The 23236-nt window shown below is 47.5% G+C and overlaps 1 protein-coding gene across 3 annotated transcripts in view; it reads right to left on the reverse strand.

The window, feature by feature from the left end:
- Positions 1-23236, reverse strand: part of DNM2 (dynamin 2) — a 1516513-nt gene that overhangs the window by 459401 nt on the left and 1033876 nt on the right. For all 3 annotated transcript variants that reach the window (XM_069604271.1, XM_069604270.1, XM_069604269.1), the window contains exon 14: positions 19388-19501. In XM_069604271.1, coding sequence (XP_069460372.1) covers positions 19388-19501 — 114 coding nt within the window. The remainder of the gene's footprint in view (positions 1-19387; positions 19502-23236) is intronic.

Consider the following 23236-nt stretch of genomic DNA (forward strand, 5'->3'; position numbering starts at 1 on the left):
CACATGGCATCCTTGCCATCCTGAATGAGAGCAAGAAAACCATCCCGTTCCTCCCCTTCGGGAATATGTTCAGCCGCCAACGACACAATTCCACAGAGTGTGCGCAAATCTGGCAAGGACACGAACAGAGTTGGCTGCCTTTAAAGCCATACCCCCAGAAGAAAATACCTTCTTCGCCCAACCATAAAAGCGTTTGTCGTCCCTATCAGGAGGGATTGTAGGGTACACAGTCTGCTTTGCTGGGGCCTGTTAGGGAGAATTCTCTGTTTAGGCTGAATTTCCCTCCCTAGTGAGTCCCCCAGCAGCTTTGCTGGATTTCTGGGGTTTAATTTTTTCTCCTGCCAAGAGTGAGACTCTTTTACCCTCACTCTTGGACATGTTGAACTGTGTTATCTTGGACAAACCTTGTGTTGAATGGGCTATGGGGTCTTTTACTCCATAGGGCCTCATGTATTTTTGTGATGTGGGTTACACAGCACCCTCTGTGCCGTGACCCAGGGGTGTCCTAGGGACTCCCCAACATAGACTCCATACCCTGGGACTGACTACTGTCTCCCAGGGCATGTAAAGTCACCAAAGACTTTGCTAGTCTTGAATCCTGAACAGAACCAGTACCAACCATCATATTGTGGACGTACTGGCTGGGGCAATTCGATTGCCCCAGGGTCTGTTAGTCGAGGGGGCACGTCTCCGTCCCCCCTGATCGAGTTTTGGCTGGTGGCAGTGGAAACTACGTTTTATATTCGACCGCGAATATTTTCCTATGGGATTTCCCATTGTTTTAGGCTAACACATTTAATTATTTATTTACGGTAGCCTTAAACATACCGCCGGTTTATATATTTATTTTTATAACTCCGGTTGGGACTTTTTGCCAAAACTTGATTCTAAAATGGCGTTGGTGTTCGCCTCTGTAACTCTGACCCAAAGTGGAGCCCTTTGTTCCACTTTTGGCGGGCTTCTCCACAGAAGCCCTCCAAAGTGGTGCCACTCTGTCTGGGGTACTTAGGAGGGGTGGAGGGGGATTTAGGCACCCTGGACTGAGTTACCTTGGTAACTCAAGTCGCACTCCGTCCTGATTGGCCCAAGTGGTGAGCCGCCCGGCTCACCACTTAGCATGTTTGAGTGACAGCTAGGCTGGGTGAATGGGGGTTTGCTGCATAAAAGCAGGGCTTTGGGGACTGGGACTTCAGAAGTCGCCACAGGACCAAGAATCCGACGAGGGAAGAGCTGAGCCGACCTGCTTCGACGACACCACCCGGTGGAGCCCTGCTGAACCGTCTCACCACTTTTCCCGACGACCGAGGAGAACTCCTAACAGAGTGGCTCCTTCCCTTGACTGGTGGGGACAACCAGTTTTCGCCTTCTTTTCGCTTCTCGAGGTATCTCGTGGCCGCCTTGCCAGTGCCAAGCACCCCGGCAACCGGAACCCCACCACTTTTACCCCAACCACGAAAGTCGGTACAACCCTTTAACCGGAGGACTCCGCGGCTGGTTTCTTCCCGGGCAGTGCAACGACCTTCTTCTTCTGCTCTTCAGCGAGAACTTCTTCTCCCCTGACCGACGTCGAGCCTTGCTGCCACTGCCTGGAACAACTGCCACCGCTGGAGGATCCTTTCCACTTAAGGTACCGTGTTCCGCCTGGCTTCCCTTGCCACCGACTGTACGGGGTAGATTTAGCCCCCGGCTTTCGAACCTGGGAGTGCCTGGGACACCCTGGCTAAACTTTCTAAGCCACTCTAAACTCTTTCTAACTCTTTGCAAGACTTTGAATCCCTAATAACAGTGTGATCTTGGGCACATTTTCGCTCCGGCTACTCTAAGAGTGGGCCCTGCCCAGTGACTTTTGCTCACCTGTGACTTTGTGCTTCTTTGAGCCTATTGCAAGTGTTCTGGACCTTAGAGTGGTGTGTTTAACCCATTTCTGCTTTTTCTCTCCCTTTCTTGGAAACTACTAGAGTGTCATCTAACGTTAAGCACTCACCTCTGTTTTAATTAAGTGGTGTTAACCTAGAGTTGTCTAGATAGGAGAAAGGATTGAATCTACTTTCGTTATAACTGTGTTTGAAGTGTTTACTATATTTTGCTAGAGTGTTTTTAACTTATGTGTATTTTAAATAAATAACTATATACTTTTGAAACCAAGCTCTGGTCAGTGTTTGCTTGTGCTATTGTGTTTTGGTACATATTGTGTATACTTTGCATACTGCCTAACTCTTCTTGAGAGAAGTCTGACTGCTCAGCCACAGCTACCAGGTAAATCTGGGTGGTACAGACTGCTACCAAAGGGGTTTACTGCTCTACCTGTAGTCTTAAATCTTTTGCAGTGTTCCCCAAGGGAACTGCACAGGTTTCTGCCTAACACTGGTGTACAGCGGTGGGATTTGTATTGAGTATACATTTTATTGTGCTTTAGATACCTTAGTGCAACTAACCACAAAGCTTAGCACTGAAAAAGTAAAACCTCTAACATGTCAGTTATAGAAAGCTATAGTCAAGAGTCCCTTGCAGCCAAAACTGCTGATTGTTTAAGAGTGCTCTGTAAACATAAGGATCTCCTGACTAAGGGCAAGAAAATGGAGCTGATTGAAAGATTGTTAGCTAACCAAAGTCTGGGTGATGGTTCAGAGGAACCTACCACTCCAGCAACTGTAGATGACAGTGTTGAAGTTAACATGGAGCAAAATGTTGATGATTCTGAGGAAGAGTCAGAAGAGGAGGGTGAGGCTGTTGTAACTGTCCCCCCTAGGCCTCTGCCTGCTCTACCTGCTGTGCCTACTGGACCTTTACCAGGTCCCACATTTAGTCCTCAGTACTTTGAACTGGAGAAAATGAAGCTAGAATTGGAGTATAAGAAACTTAATGCTCAAACTGACAAAGAACTAAGGCTAAGGGAAATGGAGCTCAAGTATGACTTAGAAATGAAGAAATTATCTGTTGAGAATGTTTCTCTCTCTGGCTCCTCTAGAAGTTCCAGTCCTAAAAGACCCCGGATGCCTAAAGAATTGGTTGGTATGTATGAGCCTAAGTTGGATGTGTTGGATTGGTTGTCTCTGTTTGAATATAATCATGGGCTCCAGAACATCACAGGAAATGACTTACTCACCTGGTTGTTCTCTAGGCTTCCCCCTGTTGCAACTGATATGGTAATGGAGATGGGGGAGGAGGATAGGAAGGACTATGAATGTGTGAAACTAGCTTTGATAGCTAGGTTTGGGAAGACCCCTTCCCAGTATCTTAAGAGGTTTAGGAACCTCAAAAAGCATGATGGTACCCCTTGGGCTACCTGGGTGAGTGAATGTTTGAAAAACTTAGAGGGATGGATTAAGGGTTACAAGGTGAACACTTATGAAGGTATGAAGAATTTGTTTATGTTGGAGACTATTTATGATGCCTGCTCTCCTGAGCTCAGACAACACTTGGCTGATTCCAGGGAATTGGATTCCCGGAGGCTAGCTAAGGCTGCTGACTTGTGGGTTGCCAACAGGGCCACTCACAAGGATTCTGGGGTAACTCAGAAGAAGGATGGGGAGAAACAGTCTAAAAAGGACTCCAAAGAGAATTCTAATACTACAAATTCCAAAGAGGGCCCCAAACAAAACTATAAGGGTAAGCCACAAGGGAAACCAAATCAGGCTAGTGTACCTTCTGGTCCCAGACCAGAAGGAGGTCAGAACAAGCCTCCATTCCAGCGAGCCTTTGGCTCATGCTTTGTTTGTAAGGCTACTGACCATGTGAAAGGAGATCCCAGATGTAAGGGTAAACCTTCAGGGGTCCAGCTTGCCTCCTTAGCCTTCGCTCCAGAAGAGGAAGTACAAATGGCAAGTGGAAACTTTCTATTACTAGCTGATGAACCCACTGGAGTCTCAGCTAGTGTTTCTTTAGTCTCTCTGGGGTTGTGGGAGCAACAGAATTTAGATGTCTATAACTCTATCCCAGATAATACTAAAGAGTATTATAAGGACAGTGTCCAGGTGAATGGTCAGGAGACTCCTGCCATTAGGGACACTGGAGCCAGCATAACTGTGGTGGATGAATCATTTTTCAAGGCAGAGGATGTTGCTAAGGCACCCAAATGCCTCACCAAGTTAGCTGGTGGGCCTGTGCAGATGTGTCCCCAGTTACCAGTTCTCATCCAATGTAATGATATGGCTGTAAAAATACCTGTCAGTGTACAATGTGAAGTGCCAGGTAGGGTTCTGTTGGGTAATGACCTCAAAGCTCTTGGAGTTGTATCTCATACCCCCAGACCTCCTAGCAAAAGGTTCCAGGAACTCACAAAACCTGCAAGGGAGAAAACCCTGAGAGGGTTATCTCAGGAGATGATGACAGAAATCACTCCTCTACCACTGGAGCAACTTACTGCAGTAACTACCAGATCAGGAGCAAAGGGGCAACCCAAGACTCCTAGGAAAAAGCCAGCAGCAAGCACTCCAGTGCTTCCAACAAGGACTTCCCCTAGGTTGTCCAAAAGTACACCTGTAACTCCACCTCCAGCTGAGGCTGAGAGGGAGGTACAACCCTGTGTGGTTGAGCTAGACTCTGAGGAAGAGCTAGAAGGAGGCCCCAACCTTATTGGAGATTTGGACCCTGAGGACCATCCTGAGCTGCAGTCTTTACTGGCAGAAGGTGGGCCTAGCAGGGCAGCTTTTCGTAAGGGGCAAAGAGAATGTCCAACTCTGGAAGGTCTCCGCCACCAGGCAGCTTCTCAAGCTGATGGGCAAGAGCCTGGGAAGTATAGGTTGCACTGGGAAGATGGCCTCTTCTACAGTGAACCCACTGAGTCTGAACCTGGAGACTACAAACGCCTTGTAGTCCCACAAGAAAACAGACAACAGTTCTTACAACTAGCCCATGAGATACCTTTGGCTGGCCACTTGAGTTTCAAGAAGACCAAGGAAAGGCTCTCACTCTACTTTTATTGGCCAAAGATGGGGGCCGAAGTAGATAGATATTGTAAGAGCTGCCATACCTGCCAGACTTCTGGTAAGGTTGGTTCCAAGAATGTGGCACCTTTAGTGCCTCTCCCAGTTGTGGGAGTCCCATTTGAGAGGGTAGGGATTGACATTGTTGGTCCCCTTGATCCTCCAACCTCCTCAGGCAACAGGTTTATCCTTGTTGTAGTAGACCATGCTACTAGGTACCCTGAGGCCATTCCTATGAGGACTGTTACAGCTCCGGCTGTGGCTAAGGCCCTCCTTGGTATTTTTACCAGGGTTGGGTTTCCTAAGGAGGTAATCTCTGACAGGGGGTCAAACTTTATGTCCCACTACATGAAGGCCATGTGGAAAACCTGTGGAGTTACCTACAAGTTCTCAACCGCCTACCACCCTCAGACAAACGGGTTGGTTGAAAGGTTTAACAGAACCATGAAGAGCATGATAGGTGCTTTGGAAGAACCCCTTAAGAAAAAGTGGGACCTTCTACTGCCATGCCTTCTCTTTGCTTATAGAGAAGTCCCTCAGGAGGGAGTAGGTTATTCTCCCTTTGAGCTTCTCTATGGCCATCCAGTCAGAGGTCCATTGGCCCTGATTAAGGAGGGGTTGGAAGGTGCTCCTCCCCTCAAGCCAGTCAGAGTGACTGACTATGTGATAGGTCTCCGGAGGAGAATGTCACACATGATGGCAGAAGCAAGTGACAACTTGAAAGCTGGTCAAGCCCTGGTCAAACATTGGCACGACCAGAAGGCTAACATGGTTGAGTTTACTCAAGACCAGCTAGTTCTAGTTATGCTCCCAACAAGGCAGAGGGCCTTGCAAGACAAATGGATGGGACCCTTCAAGGTTGTGGGAAAACTTGGAGAGGTCAACTATCTGGTGGATCTGGGCAGACCCAGGGAAGCTCCTAGAGTCTTCCACACCAACCGACTAAAAGCATACATCTCCAGACCTGATGTAGGAGCCTTGCTTCTAGCTTCAGCTGCAGAGGAGGAAGAGAGTGAATCTCTCCCTGATCTCCTCAGAGGTGTACCTTTAGATGAAAAAGTTGAAGGAGTCAATCTCTCTTCAGACCTGACACCTGAGCAACAAGAGGAGTGCAAATCTATGTTAAATCAGTTTGCCTCCCTGTTCTCACTGTCACCAGGCTTGACCCCTTGGGGCCAGCATGAGATACTCACTGGTGACTGTCTGCCAGTCAAAAGCAGAGGATACAGAATGTCAGAACATATCAGAGCCCACATCAAAGGAGAGGTCAAGAAGATGCTTGATCTCGGGGTAATAGAGCCCTCTACTAGTCCATGGTCTAGCCCAGTTGTGTTAGTACCAAAGGCAGGATCCAAAGACTTGAGATTCTGTGTGGACTATAGAGCTCTAAATGCAGTCACCAAGACTGATGCCCACCCTTTGCCCAGGACAGATGAGTTGGTGGATAAACTTGGTGCAGCCAAGTACCTCAGCACATTTGACCTGACGTCAGGCTATTGGCAAATAGCCCTGACAGACCATGCCAAGGAGAAAACTGCATTTTCAACCCCAGTTGGCTTGTACCAGTTTAAGGTCATGCCTTTTGGACTAAAAAATGCACCTGCCACATTCCAAAGGATGGTGAACCAAGTTCTGGCTGGGATGGAAGATTTCTGCATGGCATACTTGGATGACATTGCAGTCTTCAGCCACTCCTGGGAAGAACATGTGAACCACCTAGGACATGTGTTGCAGGCTCTGGAACAGGCCCATTTGACAATCAAAGCCAGTAAGTGCCAGATTGGTCAAAGTAAAGTGGTCTACCTTGGACATGAGGTAGGAGGTGGAGAAATAAGGCCTTTGCCCAGCAAGATTGAAGCTGTGCAAAATTGGACAACACCAACTACTCAAACCCAAGTGAGAGCTTTTCTAGGCCTCACTGGATATTACAGGAATTTCATTGAGAACTATGGGACCATAGCTTCTCCACTGAATGTAATCTCCTCTCCCAAATTCCCTAAAAAGGTAAAATGGAATGAGGAGTGCAATCAGGCCTTTGAAAAACTGAAGAGAGCTCTTTGCCAAGCTCCAGTATTGAGAGCTCCTGACTACCACCAACCTTTCATTGTACAAACTGATGCTTCCAATGTAGGTATAGGTGCAGTTCTAAGCCAACTGGATGAGAAGGGTAGGGAGCACCCCATTTGCTTCATCAGTAGGAAACTGAAGGATCCTGAGACAAGGTGGGCAACTATCGAAAGAGAATGCTTTGCTATTGTGTGGGCACTGAAGAAGTTTAGGCCATACTTGTATGGTTCTACTTTTGTTATTCAGACTGACCACCAACCCTTGAGATGGTTAATGCAAATGAAAGGGGAAAATCCAAAACTATTGAGATGGTCAATCTGCCTGCAAGGGTTTGATTTCACCATTGAGCACAGGTCAGGGTGTCACCATCAAAATGCTGATGGACTCTCTAGGATGTATATCATCGACTAGAGGTATGAGGTTCATCCAGGAGTGGATTAAATCCTCCTGTCCCTTAGTCTGGGGGGGGCGAGTGTTAGGGAGAATTCTCTGTTTAGGCTGAATTTCCCTCCCTAGTGAGTCCCCCAGCAGCTTTGCTGGATTTCTGGGGTTTAATTTTTTCTCCTGCCAAGAGTGAGACTCTTTTACCCTCACTCTTGGACATGTTGAACTGTGTTATCTTGGACAAACCTTGTGTTGAATGGGCTATGGGGTCTTTTACTCCATAGGGCCTCATGTATTTTTGTGATGTGGGTTACACAGCACCCTCTGTGCCGTGACCCAGGGGTGTCCTAGGGACTCCCCAACATAGACTCCATACCCTGGGACTGACTACTGTCTCCCAGGGCATGTAAAGTCACCAAAGACTTTGCTAGTCTTGAATCCTGAACAGAACCAGTACCAACCATCATATTGTGGACGTACTGGCTGGGGCAATTCGATTGCCCCAGGGTCTGTTAGTCGAGGGGGCACGTCTCCGTCCCCCCTGATCGAGTTTTGGCTGGTGGCAGTGGAAACTACGTTTTATATTCGACCGCGAATATTTTCCTATGGGATTTCCCATTGTTTTAGGCTAACACATTTAATTATTTATTTACGGTAGCCTTAAACATACCGCCGGTTTATATATTTATTTTTATAACTCCGGTTGGGACTTTTTGCCAAAACTTGATTCTAAAATGGCGTTGGTGTTCGCCTCTGTAACTCTGACCCAAAGTGGAGCCCTTTGTTCCACTTTTGGCGGGCTTCTCCACAGAAGCCCTCCAAAGTGGTGCCACTCTGTCTGGGGTACTTAGGAGGGGTGGAGGGGGATTTAGGCACCCTGGACTGAGTTACCTTGGTAACTCAAGTCGCACTCCGTCCTGATTGGCCCAAGTGGTGAGCCGCCCGGCTCACCACTTAGCATGTTTGAGTGACAGCTAGGCTGGGTGAATGGGGGTTTGCTGCATAAAAGCAGGGCTTTGGGGACTGGGACTTCAGAAGTCGCCACAGGACCAAGAATCCGACGAGGGAAGAGCTGAGCCGACCTGCTTCGACGACACCACCCGGTGGAGCCCTGCTGAACCGTCTCACCACTTTTCCCGACGACCGAGGAGAACTCCTAACAGAGTGGCTCCTTCCCTTGACTGGTGGGGACAACCAGTTTTCGCCTTCTTTTCGCTTCTCGAGGTATCTCGTGGCCGCCTTGCCAGTGCCAAGCACCCCGGCAACCGGAACCCCACCACTTTTACCCCAACCACGAAAGTCGGTACAACCCTTTAACCGGAGGACTCCGCGGCTGGTTTCTTCCCGGGCAGTGCAACGACCTTCTTCTTCTGCTCTTCAGCGAGAACTTCTTCTCCCCTGACCGACGTCGAGCCTTGCTGCCACTGCCTGGAACAACTGCCACCGCTGGAGGATCCTTTCCACTTAAGGTACCGTGTTCCGCCTGGCTTCCCTTGCCACCGACTGTACGGGGTAGATTTAGCCCCCGGCTTTCGAACCTGGGAGTGCCTGGGACACCCTGGCTAAACTTTCTAAGCCACTCTAAACTCTTTCTAACTCTTTGCAAGACTTTGAATCCCTAATAACAGTGTGATCTTGGGCACATTTTCGCTCCGGCTACTCTAAGAGTGGGCCCTGCCCAGTGACTTTTGCTCACCTGTGACTTTGTGCTTCTTTGAGCCTATTGCAAGTGTTCTGGACCTTAGAGTGGTGTGTTTAACCCATTTCTGCTTTTTCTCTCCCTTTCTTGGAAACTACTAGAGTGTCATCTAACGTTAAGCACTCACCTCTGTTTTAATTAAGTGGTGTTAACCTAGAGTTGTCTAGATAGGAGAAAGGATTGAATCTACTTTCGTTATAACTGTGTTTGAAGTGTTTACTATATTTTGCTAGAGTGTTTTTAACTTATGTGTATTTTAAATAAATAACTATATACTTTTGAAACCAAGCTCTGGTCAGTGTTTGCTTGTGCTATTGTGTTTTGGTACATATTGTGTATACTTTGCATACTGCCTAACTCTTCTTGAGAGAAGTCTGACTGCTCAGCCACAGCTACCAGGTAAATCTGGGTGGTACAGACTGCTACCAAAGGGGTTTACTGCTCTACCTGTAGTCTTAAATCTTTTGCAGTGTTCCCCAAGGGAACTGCACAGGTTTCTGCCTAACAGGGCCGCAGCCGCCTGCACCACCAAACTCTCCTGAGTAGGGTGCGTAGACAAGTAGCAGGGGTCACCACTGGCTGGGCGGTATTTTTTCAGCAACGACTTATTCACTGCCGGGAGACTCTCCGGAGCAGTCCAAGCCGCCGCCGCCCTTCTTTGTAAGGCCATGTGAAATGGCAATACCGAGTCAGTGGGTGGACCTTGGTCCAAGATATCGGTCAGGTCATCCTGCAGAAAATCCACAGGTGGAGCAGACCACCCCAGATACTCCGTCACCCTTGACATGAGGTGCCTGTACGAGGAGTCAGCATGTGTACCAGGCTCAGGCCTGCCAAGCTCAACCTCTGGGGAGGTATCAAGAGCACTTCCGTCATGTAAAGATTGACAAAGGTCTTCCAACTGGCTATGACCAGACAACAGGTCATCAGGAACCTCAGAAGGCACAACCCCCTCTTCATCAGAGCCTTCCTCTACCTCCGAAATGTACTCCAAGGGTTGGAACAAGTCCACCAGGCTGCACAGACTTGCTCAGCGCCTTTCTCTGAGCTTCCACAGCTCTTCGGGGCACCTCCGGCAAATTTTCCTCAAAAGGCGTTGAGGGTGCCGATGGGAGTAGCGTCGACGTTAACCGAGGCGCCGACAACTTCGACAACGGCTTCGAGGCCGGAGCCCCAAGCGTGTCCTTCAACGGCTTCGGCACCAATGGCGTTGACGACTTCCTCGGAGCCTCGAGCAATTCGACGGACATGGCGCCGACGGCGTCGAAGCCTTCTTCGAAGGCCTCACATGCTCCAACAGTCTCGACGGCATCGAGGGCCTGGACCTGGATCGGGCACGGTGGCGATCATCATTGTCCGATCGGGACCTCGACGGCCGCCAAAGCCCGAAGGCGTGCAAGCGGTGGCACTAGCACTTTCCCTGCCGGCTTCACTCGAAGGCGTGGATGGAACGGTGCCCTGCGATTCGAAAATCGCCATCTGCCGGCGGAATACCTCCCATTCGGCCGGCGACTAATGTTTCGTGGGACAAGCCACCCACCGTCTGGCGGAGTCCTCTAACGAGGACAGGGAAGGCGACCGGTGACGGCGCTTCTGTGAATGCCTCGAAGAGGCAGAGGAATGGCAGAACCCACTCCTGGAACGAGACCCCCTGGACTTACGTGGATGCGGAGAGTGGCCCCTCGAATCGTCGGTCGAAAGTCCAGTGGATTTCGACTTACAGGGATTGGAAACCCTACCTACCGACAGCTTCTTCCGCTCGTGCAAGGCCTTCGATGTCAAAGACTGGCATTCATCGAAGTCATCAGTGGCGTGGCTCTCGCATAGGCACCATAGGCAGACGTCCTGCGGGTCCGTAAGACGTCTTGGAACCGCAGTCCCGACATTTCTTGAAGCCCGACTTCGGGGTAGCAGAAGACGAAGACATATTTCTCGAACAATCAATAGAAGAACCGATTCAACAGAAGAATCGAGGCGCGCCGAGATTCCAAAGCGAACACGTTCCGCGGAAAAAAACGGAACTGAGGCTATGGGCGTCGTGCGTCTTATATATAATATCCGGTGACATTGGCCGTCGGAGGAGGTCCTTGAGGGAGCGTATTGCCATCTACGCAGGATGCCTTCGCCGAAAAAGCTTTCCGAAGCAGCACAGCTGTGATAATCACTGTCAAAGATGTGGCATACGTCGGAGGACACAATCCCCTGGAACAGGGATTTTTTTGGACCTTCCCTTCAACACTGCCTGTGGCTTAACAGTCCATGAAGCGGTCGACTGTCGGCCATAGGGGGGTGCATGCTTTGTGTGGCGTGCAGTGTGGGTGCTTGAGCTGCTGGGTGTCGTCTCGGTAGCAGAACCGCCAGGTCCCAATCGCCATTGGCATCACTTAGGATGCCAACATCGCTGGAGGCTCCATACACGTCCATAGCGGCCTCGGACTGCATGACATGATGGGCCCGGCGCTTAGTCTTACGGTCCTTTAGTGTCTTGGGCGGAAAAAGTTTCTAGCACTTGCAATGCTTTTCGGGGTGGTTCCTGGGGAGGCAGAGGTTACACACCCTGTGCGAGTCCTTCCAGGGAACTTCCTGTTACAGAAGGGCAACAAATGGTGTTTTTTCCATAGTATGGGAAGATGGCAGCTCAGCGATGGAAAAGGAGATTAGGGAAATGGGGATTCTTTAAAAGGAATAAAGTGATGACCTCCCCCACTCTCCCTACCTTGAAGAACCGTGGCCAGGTGAGGCCTAAGGTAGGCCGCAGTCAAAGTTTGTCAAGATAGTTCAAGTAGTCGTCATCGTCAAAGAATCTGTCCTTGCAAGCCATCGCCGAAGGTTTTAGGGTGGCACGGCCGTCGAAAGGATAGGAAGAAATCTAACTTTTAAAACAGAAAGAAGGAACGCCGCAACTTGCATCCGATTATGATGGTGGAAAAAACAATCTCGACACGTGAAGGACCAGGGGTACAGTGGATGTCACACCAGGGATAGTATTACTGGCACACCCGGTCGACATACCTTTTCGAGTTTCAAAAACAAATAATGTAATACTCCACGACTACCACTTGAGGGTGGCCTATGCATAGCATGTGATAAGCAGATCCACAAGCCTCAGAAATAAACATTAGGACACATCTATAAGTCATATAAAGCATAAGGGGTCCTAAATAACAGACATTAGAAACCGGGGCAGGGTGCGCAGCCAATCGGGTTCCGCGGAACGTAGGCTGAAACCTGTAACACCCCCGCCCCCCGGCCGTCCACCATCTTTTTTTTATTTATAAATATCCTAACCTCCCTCCCCATACCCACTTACCCGATTGCAGCAGCAGCAGCTTCCCTTTTCCGGCCGCCATTGGTCATAGAAGATGGGCTTCAGTCATTTTGGATCAGTATTTTCATTCATTCACTGAACGGGACGCATGCTGTGTCCCGTTCCGTGAACGAAGAAAAAAAAAGGTTTTTCTGCACCCCAGATTTTCGCTTTGGTAACCTGGGGTGCTAAAGGCCTTAAAACCCTCTCCGGCATGCCAGATCGTGTTTTATCTACCCAGGGACAATCTTTAAAGGTCCTTGCCCCGTTCGGGCTTGTAACACAGGCCCCGGGCCGCTAACACCGATCTGGAAGGCTGGATCCGGTGTGACCGGCATAAAATTATATGTTTCCGTTTTATGTGACGTTAGATCGGCAGAACACTATGTACTGGCTCCTTGTTTCCCAGTGGTAGCTGGTTAATGTTGAACGCCCAGGAGCTGCTTTTAGCTCCTGCTTAGCCAATCTTAATTTCGAGCTTTGAGTATCAACATTTTACGATCACAATGCAAATTCATCAACAATTCCATATAAATTTGTATGCGATATAATAAGGTGTGCATGACGCCTCATAACTCTGACATGGAACGAGCCACTGTATTCATTATGTCCGATGAAAGCATATTCATTAGCAAGATTCAAAAAAAGGGAGATGGCTTGCCTGAACATGCGGATTCATCGGAATATTTTGTTTATGTCTGTGTCTTCGTCTTTCTACGTTGCAGTGATTTGACGCCTATGGGCTTTAGCGCTAAATAAAAAATAAATGCATAAGAAATTCTGCGAACACCTCAAACCCTTCTAGAATATGCACTGTCCCTTTCGTTCCCATGTGAACTTGAGATGCCTCCGTCTCTTTTGCAGCTGGTCAGTGAGTGTGTTATGTTGTACTGTTATGTATAAAGTATAGTTACAAATCATTCAGGGCTGTAGATCCCTGCAGCATGGCATGCAAATATAGTTAAATGAGCTCCGCTTTCAGAATGATCAGAGCGCGCAAGTGGCCGTTAGCAAGGAAGGCAAGAAGCAGGAAGAGTGTGAAGCTGGCGGTTTACGTACTGTGAGAAACCTGCAGCGTTTTCCCCATGCTATTCCCGGGGATCCGTGACTCAGGTGGCCAGTGGAGGGCCATCGCTCTTGGATCCCAACCCTGGGGGCGGACAAGCGAGGGAGGATCACCTGGGAGAGGGACCCTTGGCGACCTTGGGAGGAATGTGCTTGGGTGAGACATGGTAGTCCCCCCCCGTTCCAGAACATCCCTACCCGACATCCCCTCAGTCATCATGGGATATAATCGCCCAAAACCCAGTCACCCACAATAATGCATCTGCATACTTCACCCTGACAAAAACGTATATCATTTTTCCTTAAACCCTAGGAAAAACTACAACTCTCCCGTCCACATTTTCGAACAAGACTAAGAATAGACAAAAGGGAGCTATAAAGATTACCCATAGGAGCCAATGCACCAGGGATTCCTATGGGCAGTCGCAATTTTGTCCCGATAATGAGGTTCAGGACAGTCTCCGGAAGGATCTACTGACCCCTCGGCCTGGTGCCTGGTAGCTGAAATAGCCTCAGTGCCAGTGCCGGTGCGAGAACCTGAAAGGTTCCTCCCGCTCAGGCGTTTCTTTGGGAAGTAGTAGCCCTTGCAGGGAGCGATGGAAAAAAGCAGCCCTACCTTGGGCCTTGACTTATGTCTGACGAAGTCCTTCAGGTCCTCTGAAGGCGACTTCTCGAAGAGCTCCCTCCACCGAGATAGCCTGTCTGTCAGAGCACACTGTGTAAGTGCGTTGCACGCGGTACAACCCTCCCAGCCGTGGTTGGGGCCAAGGCAGCAGAGGCACAGAGCTTGGGGATCGGACGTAGGGAAGAGCCCTTCGCAGGCTGGACACCTGCTTAAGCCCGCTGACGTCGCCATGCGCCAGGTAGGAATGTGGCGCCAGAGGACAGAGTACCCGATTGACAATAAGAAGACAAAAAGACAGAAGAAAGTATCGGGGGAGGAACGTGTGGTATTACAAGGTCGAAGCCAAACCCAGAAGCACTGGTGAAATCGGGTAGTTCCCGTCAATGCGGAAAAGGGGGATAGGGCGTGGCACCGGTGGGTGGAGTCAGGAGAGTGCATGCTCCCAGGGCCCCAACTCACCTCTGAATTTAAAGGTGACAACGTTTTTTTCTGGTAAAAAAGGTTCTGTCTCCCGTCCTTAGCGAGAGAGGGACGTTCATGCAGTATTTGTATTTTTTTTATTTATAGAGCGCACCAGGCCCTTGGGCATCCGGGCGAGTAATTTAGTTACAACATAAGGCAACCATTACAAATAACAGTTTAAATAACAGTTACAGTTATAAACATATATACATAATGCAGTTACAGGGTGAGCAGAGAGTCATAACCTATGTACATGCGATGCGGCGGGTGGCTAGCGCAAGGGGGGTGGTTGGCTTGTAGATGCAGGGTCTTGGGTGGTTAGCCAGGCTTTGGCCATGTTTTTGAATCTGTGGAAGGACGGTTCAGCTCTTAGCAAGTTAGGGATCGAATTCCAGAGTTTTGCCTGCCATAACTGGGAAGCTGGCTCTGCCAGATCTTTAAAGGTTGAAACGTGGTATAGAGAGGCAGGTGGTCTGAGCAGTTCTGCGGGGTCTGTTGGTGTTGTGGAGGGCAAATCTGTTGGCTAAGTAGCAGGGTGCTTGGTTGGATAGGCATTTGTGAGTGAGGGTAAGTGTTAAATTAGGTCTGGTGTCCGAGATGTGAAGGGTCCAGGGGATGTGGAGTGCTGCTCTAATGGCATTATTTTGGATGATTTGTAGCTTCTTTAGATTACATCTGTTAGTGCCCAGATATAGGGAATTACAATAGTCAATTTTTGACAGTACGAGAGTCCTGGCAAGTGTGATACAGTTGGCCGGAGATAGGAAAGGGCAACTAGCTGTAATGAGCTTACAGGTGTAAGCAGCTGCTGAGGATACTGCATTTGTTTGTCTGGCCATGGATAAGGTAGAGTCGATGTAAGTCCCTAACGTTTTAGTGTCCTTGGAGGCCTTGATAGTGTTGCCATCGATGGTGAAGGATTTGAACTTAGGGGCCAGTTTGGATAGTTTTTGAGGAGAGCCGAGAATGAGGAGCTCTGTCTTCTCATCATTCAGACAGAGTCCGTGCTGCGCCATCCAGGCTTGGATGACTTGGTAGATGGCATTCACAGAGAAAGAGTCGTCTCCTGAGATTGGAATGAGTATCTGGGTGTCATCAGCATAATTGGTATATGTGACACCCAGATAGTCCAAAATATCAAATAGTGGTTTTGTGAACACATTGTACAACGTGGAAGAGACACAAGACCTTGGGGTACCCCACAGGTGACGGGTGCAGGTGATGCTGCTGCTAGGGGGTAGAAGACACGCATCGATCTGTTGTCCAGGAATGAACTGATCCAGGCCGTGGCTTCATCAGAAAAATGAGCAGCTAGTTTAAGGTGACGGCACAGTATTTGATGATTGACGAGATCAAAGACCGCAGAGAGATCGAGAAGAAGTAGTAAAGCAAGTTTACCCATGTCTCTTAAATCTTCGATCTATGTTTTAAGGTCGATAAGGGCAGTTTCGGTTTTGTGTAGAGGCCGAAACCCAGATTGCCTTAGACCCAGGAGTTTATTAGATCCGAGATAGTTCTGAATCTGTAGGTATGCAGCTCGGTCAAGGATCTTTAGTAGGAACGGCACTGTGGTGATGGGCCTGTAATTCGTGGGTATATTGGCATCCAAAGTTGGTTTTTTTAGGAGCAGGATAACCCAGGCATCCTTCAAATTGTCTAGTACGATCCTGGTGCTGAAGGAGGAATTGATAAGTGTGGTGATGAAGGGAGCTAGCTCGTGGGCAGCTTCCTTGATGGGCGTTGGGCAGAGGTCCCCCTTGGCAGTTGGAAGGTTTGAGGCTATTGATAATGTTTTCCACTTCAGTGATGGATAAGGGTGAGAAGCTGAATGGGGTCAGGGAAACTGGGATAAGGTTGTTTACATTTGGCAGAGAGTTGGGATGCAGGTTAGATTGTAGATTAGTCTGTTTATCGTTAATTTTGAATTGGAGAGAGGCTATCTTGCCAAGGAGAGCGTTTTGGATGTTAGTGCACCAAGTGCTATCTTTGATGCAGGTGTCGGGTACAGTGACAGGGGTTTCCAGTTTTTTTTAAGATTCTGAAGAGTTCTTTAGTATTGGAATTGGCTTGCTCAATACATTTGTTGCAAGTGTCTTTTTTTGCCTGGAATATGGCTTCCTTATAATTTAATGTAGCTAGGACAATACAAGATTTATTGATTTCTGTGGGGTTACTCTTCCAATGTGATTCTGCGATTCGTTTTTCTTTGCGAAGAATTCTGAGTTGGGGTAGTATGGAGTAAAGGAGTAAATCCTGACAACCTCACCACCATAATCCACAAAGTGCTGAACAGGCTACCCTTTCAAGGGTGCATCATGTCCAAGGTAGCCTGAATCACCCACAAAACAGCAATCTAGTTGGCAGAGAAGCACGCCATCTCTGGAGGCCAGTACACCATTAGAAGCCACATTAACAGGCTGATAACAAAGGACTGCACAAATGAAACAAAACAGAAAACCATACTTTCCATGCCACACATCCTGTATCTGGAACAACTTATTAACGCAATCAATACTGCCCCCCTGCATCCCACACTTCAGGAAGGAGCTGAAGACCCTACTCTTCGAGGAACATCTCGCCCATCACGGATGTCTCTACTCAACCTTAATTCTCCTCCTCTGTATCTCCCCATTATCCTTCAATACCTAGACATACTAGTTCCAGTGGTAACCCCAGACCCATACTTATAATCCACTGGGTGCACCCCCTATGTACAGCTCTTAGTCAATTTCCTGCTAGATTTGCACTTTATAAATCCCACACACACATGTAATGGCTTGAGAAAATAGTGGTGACCTGGTAAAGGGCAGAACCTGAATTTTCTCGTAACCTCCCAGCTGAATCAAAGTTTCTTGTGAAGAGAAGGCTAAACTGAGACCAAGACCTTCTGTTACTGAGCTAGAAGCGGACTCCTGCTTTCAAAGGATAAACCTTTCACTGTTTGCTTGTTCTTGAGATGCTTTTATCTAATTTGTGATGTAAGCGCCTCCATTATAGACAGCTAGACTGAAGCAACCTAGGTACCAATATTTGGAATCGTGCTTCCGCTTCTTATCCTGCTGGGTCAAACTCTATCCCTGAGAAGGGGAAGAAGCTCCTTGACATCAATCGTGGAATCTTGCAGATCACCACAGCCTCTGGTACCGAAGCACCTGGTTAATGGATGAGCTATGCTCTTTCTCTGAAGGATAAAGCAGTGATATTACCCCAGTATCTTTGGGGAATACAGTTGCAACCTTATTAACCCAACAGGGGAAACATGCACAGATTTGGCTAGAGGTCTAAAAAGGCCCTCCTCAGTACTGTACAGACTTTGACGACCTGAAAAACAGGGGTTTGATATCGAACGACTGGTGGTCACATTATAGGGCACCTGCGTGCTTGAGGCCAACAGAAAGATCACAAACTGGGGTTGTGACTTCCTGATTGGTAACATATCCTCCAACCTCCTTACCACGCTGAGCCCAGCACATATTCCACTTTACATATGTCCAAAATATGCTGGTTCAGAATAAACGTTGCTGACTGTTACTCTTCCTGCCGCCTGCATATGCTATGCTGGAGAACGCTCCTAAGGAACTGTGCTCAAATTCCCACACAGAAGGTACAACAGTGTACTTTAGGGATTTTCTCCAAGTATAAGATGCAGGTTCTGTCTGGATCGGTCACAGAGAAGGGATGCGAGCACTAGATACGGACCATAAAACCAATGACATATGGTGTGCAAACTTTGGCGGTGAACGGATGTATGAAAACGAAGCAGGAAATCCCAACCAAATTCAATTTCTTTTGCACACACACCAACAAGAAAGAATCCAAATAATCTACTCCAACTGAACACATTTGAAGTATTGTAAAGAAGGCAAACCTAAATGAATTTTAGATGTAAAATGCTTCTTCCCCTATAATAAAATGTCAACGTTTTGCATGAAGTTCCTGCAACCGTTACAATCCACATTTTGCTTTAGAAACTGGCTTTTGAAACTGGCCGCAATACATGTAGGAGACTTTCCTTTTACAATCCTACTATAAAAATCAAACCCTCTTGGGGAACTCATGAATGCACCAATTAATACATTTTATCTGAGCTCAAGCATTGTGACAAAATTATGTAATCGCATAGGAGGAGTTTTTCTTTTAAAAGGCCACATTTCTGGGAATGCTACATCTCTTACCTAGATGCAAAGACCACAAGGATAAGCATTGACCCGGGCCACGTTTTCTCCAATATTCTGAGCTATGGAAAATGACTGGCTTTAACTGAAAAAGAATTCACAATATCTTTCCAAAAGGGGATGCTAGATTGTTTTATGATTTCCTACAAACATAGAAACCTAGCTATTAAAAACCTTCAACATATCACAAACAACTTGGTAACGTGCTGTGCCTTCTTCATCTCAGAGTGGCGTCTCATTTAGCGGAGACTGTTTAATGGAATCATTGCGTATGCCATTTGAACGCCAATGTGTAATTTAGGCCCTGTGCGCTAGATCTCAGTTTGCATAGGAGCCATGGTGACTGAAAACAGGCCTGGTGTTTCCCATACGTTGGGAAGAGCACATTTTATTGAAGTGGTGAGGGTTTAAAATACATTTTAAAATGCTTTGCACAAGAAAACGTGGACATGCACTTTATTGCAAACAGTAAATTGTGTTTTGAATGAAGCGTACAGTTTCATTTTTAAATATCAGATTTGAGTTGGTGACCGTAAAACTGTGCTACAGAAACAGACAATTCGGGGGGGTGGGGTGGGGGGGGGAAATATTGTACAATTAGAGAATACATTTATGAAACATTTATGAAACTAGTTTATCAGCAAGGAAGCCACGCTGCATTGTAAATCTATCCCTTACCTCCTCGTCCTTATACCAGGACAGCGACTCCGCCGTCAGCACAAACCAGTACTCCTTGGAGCCGCCCTTCATGATGCTGATATTGTTTAGGGTCAGCCAACCTCTTCGAATGACCTGTAGAGAAAAAAGCGGGAAAAGGTGGGGCAGGTTTTGAAAGAGGGCAGTGGCGAAAGCAGCGATTTACAGACCACATCTCACAACCAGTCATCCCCAGAATGGTTTTTGGGTTTTGCAAAAGAAACAGACATTGATTGGACCCATAAATCCCACACATTTCACAAAACCTTTGAGCCAAAAATCTACCAAGCCGGCGAATGACTGGCATTCCAGATTCCCCTTTCCACAACCCCAGCTTCCACGCAGAGATTGATTTGTAGCAGTCAGCAAGCATTCAGGGGCAATAAATGGACAGTAGCCAGCTCTGTTTCAAATGAAGCAGGACCTCCCCAAAGCAAAGCTAGTCGACAAGGGGCTCATTCCCCTCCTGCTCCTCAGAGCAGGCAGGGCTATTGCTCCCCTCACACCACTCAAACACTGTGGGAAGTTAGCAAAGGGCCTTATGCCCACACCCCACCACAAATAGACATGCTGGATGGTGCATTACACCAGAGAAAATATGCAAGCAGTGTGAGGCAAAGCACCTCACTGCCCCCAGAAAACAGGGACACTAGGAAAGGAGATGGAGGCCATAGGACTGCAGATGTGCACCTTAGTGCAGAGCGAAGTTAGGGAACGGAGGGGGGAATTGTGGAGGTGGCAATATACTAACTAGACTGGGCGATGGAGAAAAGTAAAAGGGACAATCACAGGATGAATGTCATGCTAGGGACAAGACATGAAGACCGTTTGATGCTTTTTAGCCCATGCCTTTGGGTTGGGGGTCGGCAGATGCAGGAACAAAAGGCAAGGTCAGCCTAGAGCATAGCTCTTAGAACAGGGTAGAATTACAGCTGGTCACCCACAAAATGGAACAAACATGTTTTTGATTGAATTGTGCACATTTTTGCATATTTAAAAACAAAGAACATATACAGACGAGACAGACCTGCTACAGACACCAAAGTCTGGCGGCCAACACGCGAAGCTTGGCAGTGTGGACATGGATGAGGATTTGCAAAGGCAAGCTACTGAGAGTTGAAAACAGGGACAATGAAATAAGGTAAAGCTCTACAAGAGCAGTAAAAGGGTGCTAGGTGGGGAAGGATGCAAGGGAGCGGAAGAGAGATTGTTTGCTAACCGGACAGATATTTAGGTCTAATTGAATACTGGCCCGGAAGTGATCTGCACATTACACAAAGGACACCTTTGGGGCATAAGAAGTGCAGTTTCAGTCATTGTTCGCCCCCTAATCTATGTTAAATCCCCCAATCTTTTAAGTCGTGACTCTTAAGAGATTTCCTCTTCTGCCTTTGTCACCATTTTCTTCTTGGATCCCCCATTTTAATCTTCTATGTATTTCATGCCTGGTGTTCACGTCTCATTCTAGACCCAGTTCATAAATAGACTACAAAATGACCGGCAATTCTCAATTTTCCAAAGTGGGTTGTGCAGGAGCCCAATAGTGGCCCCAGAGCAGAAGGCAGTGAGCGTGCAAGGTTTGACAATTACCTCCTTGATCAGAATGAAATCACACCCAATGCTGATGAATATGCAACTATTTCTTGAACGTGGTGAATGTACAAGCTGCGCTGAATGCAGTTCTACAACACAGGCTGTTCGTTGCCTGCATGGGTTTGTCCTGGGTTTCACTCAGGTCATTATAGGATAGCCGCCTGTAGGTTTGTCTGCGTCAGAAAGGAGGAAAATCTCTGTAGCATCTCCAACAGAACCATCCACTCCCAAGACACTGCTCCCCAGTTGAAGACATTTGTAGCAATAACAACCATACCTGGGTTTTCTGAGGCGTCAAATGCTAGATCATATCTGATCCTGGTAATGGGACAGGCAGATTAGATATACCAGCCAGTGAAAAGCCCCACTGTCCAAAGGAAAATGATTAAGCCACAAACCCAGTCAAACGGCACAAATGGGTAAGCCTAGGTAACAAAGAAAGGCCATTGTAGAGCTGAATACCTGGGGCAAAGGGTATTCAATCCTGCACTTTTTTGGAACAAAGAAGTTGGGTTAAACAATCACAAATTAATCAAGTGATGGTTAAAACTATTAGACAGCTGTACTTATGTTAGTGGCACTGTGCAGGTTAGTAAAGACAGAGTCACTGCACACAGACGGCTGGCGTTAAGAATAGCAAATCAGCACAGCCTGGAGCTTGTTTGTTGCATCGACGGTGCACACCATAGGAATCTTCAGAGTGGCAAGGCACTGAGGATAGATAAAGCTAGACACAGGTCTTTTTCCCCCTGGTACTTTAGTGAACAGAAGTGCTAGGTTCAGACACAGCAATCCAGCTCCTGGGATAGATAGAAATAACTTAATAAACTTCTCTTAAAATCCCTTTTGGGGACAGTCGGCGTAGCTTCCTCAGGCACCATAAAGCTCTCTGGCGACTAATATTTACTTTCCTCACCTCTGACAAAGCCTCAACCTGACAACTCCAACTGCAGGTGCAGTGCAATGAGCTCTGGTTCCTTAGTGGCCAGAGTAATGCGATGAACAAATTACTTACCCCTCAGTAATGGTCTTTTGGATTGATTAGTCCTCCTTCCCAAAGATTCTTCATCTTGGGTACATCTTGGCTCAGCTCCAGATGTCCAGAAACTTTTCAGCCACCAGTGGGGTGGGGGAAGGGAGCTGTGACAGTTCCGCTCTGCGCCATGGGGCCCACTATAATCCTTCCGTGACATCAGGGGAAGTATCTAGGGAGCCAGCCAAACTGCACTTTCTCCCTTGCAAGCAAGATTAACACAAACAATCCGATGAGAAATCTGTGGGAGGAATCCATCTCAAAGAACATTACCAAGAGGTAATTGGATACCTTCTCCTGCAGATTCACCATTTTGGACAGCCTCTCAGAGCAGTACAGAGACATGGAGAGAGGGTAACAAGAAACCACCACTGATGCCAATAAACTCTGAAGGATTTATGTGATGAATCACAGGTATTCGTCGCTTCTTCCCAAGGGGGAGAAAACCCTCCGAGAGACTAGGGAGGTGAGCCTGCTCCACAAAATTCTCCCTAGTGGTAGAGGCTGGATCCTCACCGGGAGAGACTCCCACTTTGAGTACAAGGACTCCAGTTCCTGTGAGGAACTCCCTAAGTCAACTACCGTAGCGGTGGGCAGTCATAATTTCGACAGTAAAAATGTCGACAGTCAAAATTTCGAAAAATAAATGTCGAAAAAATAATGTCGACATTTTTTCGATATTTTTTCGAAATTTTCTATTTATTGTATAAATAAATATATAATTACTATGTGTTGAGAATGAGGGGTGAGAGGGTGGTGGGGGGGTGTGGGGGGGTGTTGGGTGAGGGGGGGTTGGGGGACCCCCCCATAGTAAATGATACTCTTTTTGTTTATTTATTTAGTGAATAAATAAATAATACATATATAATTAGAATGTGTTGAGTATGAGGGGTGAGAGGGTGGTGGGGGGTGTGGGGGGGTGGCAGGGGGGTGTTGGGTGAGGGGGGGTTGGGGGGGACCCCCCATAGTAAATGATACTATTTTTAATTATTGAAAAAATAAATAAATATATAATTAGAATGTGTTGAGTATGAGGGGTGAGAGGGTGGTGGAGGGGGTGTGGGGGGGTGTGGGGGGATGGCAGGGGGGTGTTGGGTGAGGTGTTGATAGTTCTAATTGACATTTTTTTGTCGACTTTTTTTTCTAAGAAATGACTTTTTACATTATATGTATAGGATGTCGACATTATTGTTTGACATTTTTTT

Source organism: Ambystoma mexicanum, chromosome 3q, assembly GCF_040938575.1.
Source record: "Ambystoma mexicanum isolate Mex_15411 chromosome 3q, UKY_AmexF1_1, whole genome shotgun sequence".
In the NCBI taxonomy this organism is placed as follows: domain Eukaryota; kingdom Metazoa; phylum Chordata; class Amphibia; order Caudata; family Ambystomatidae; genus Ambystoma; species Ambystoma mexicanum.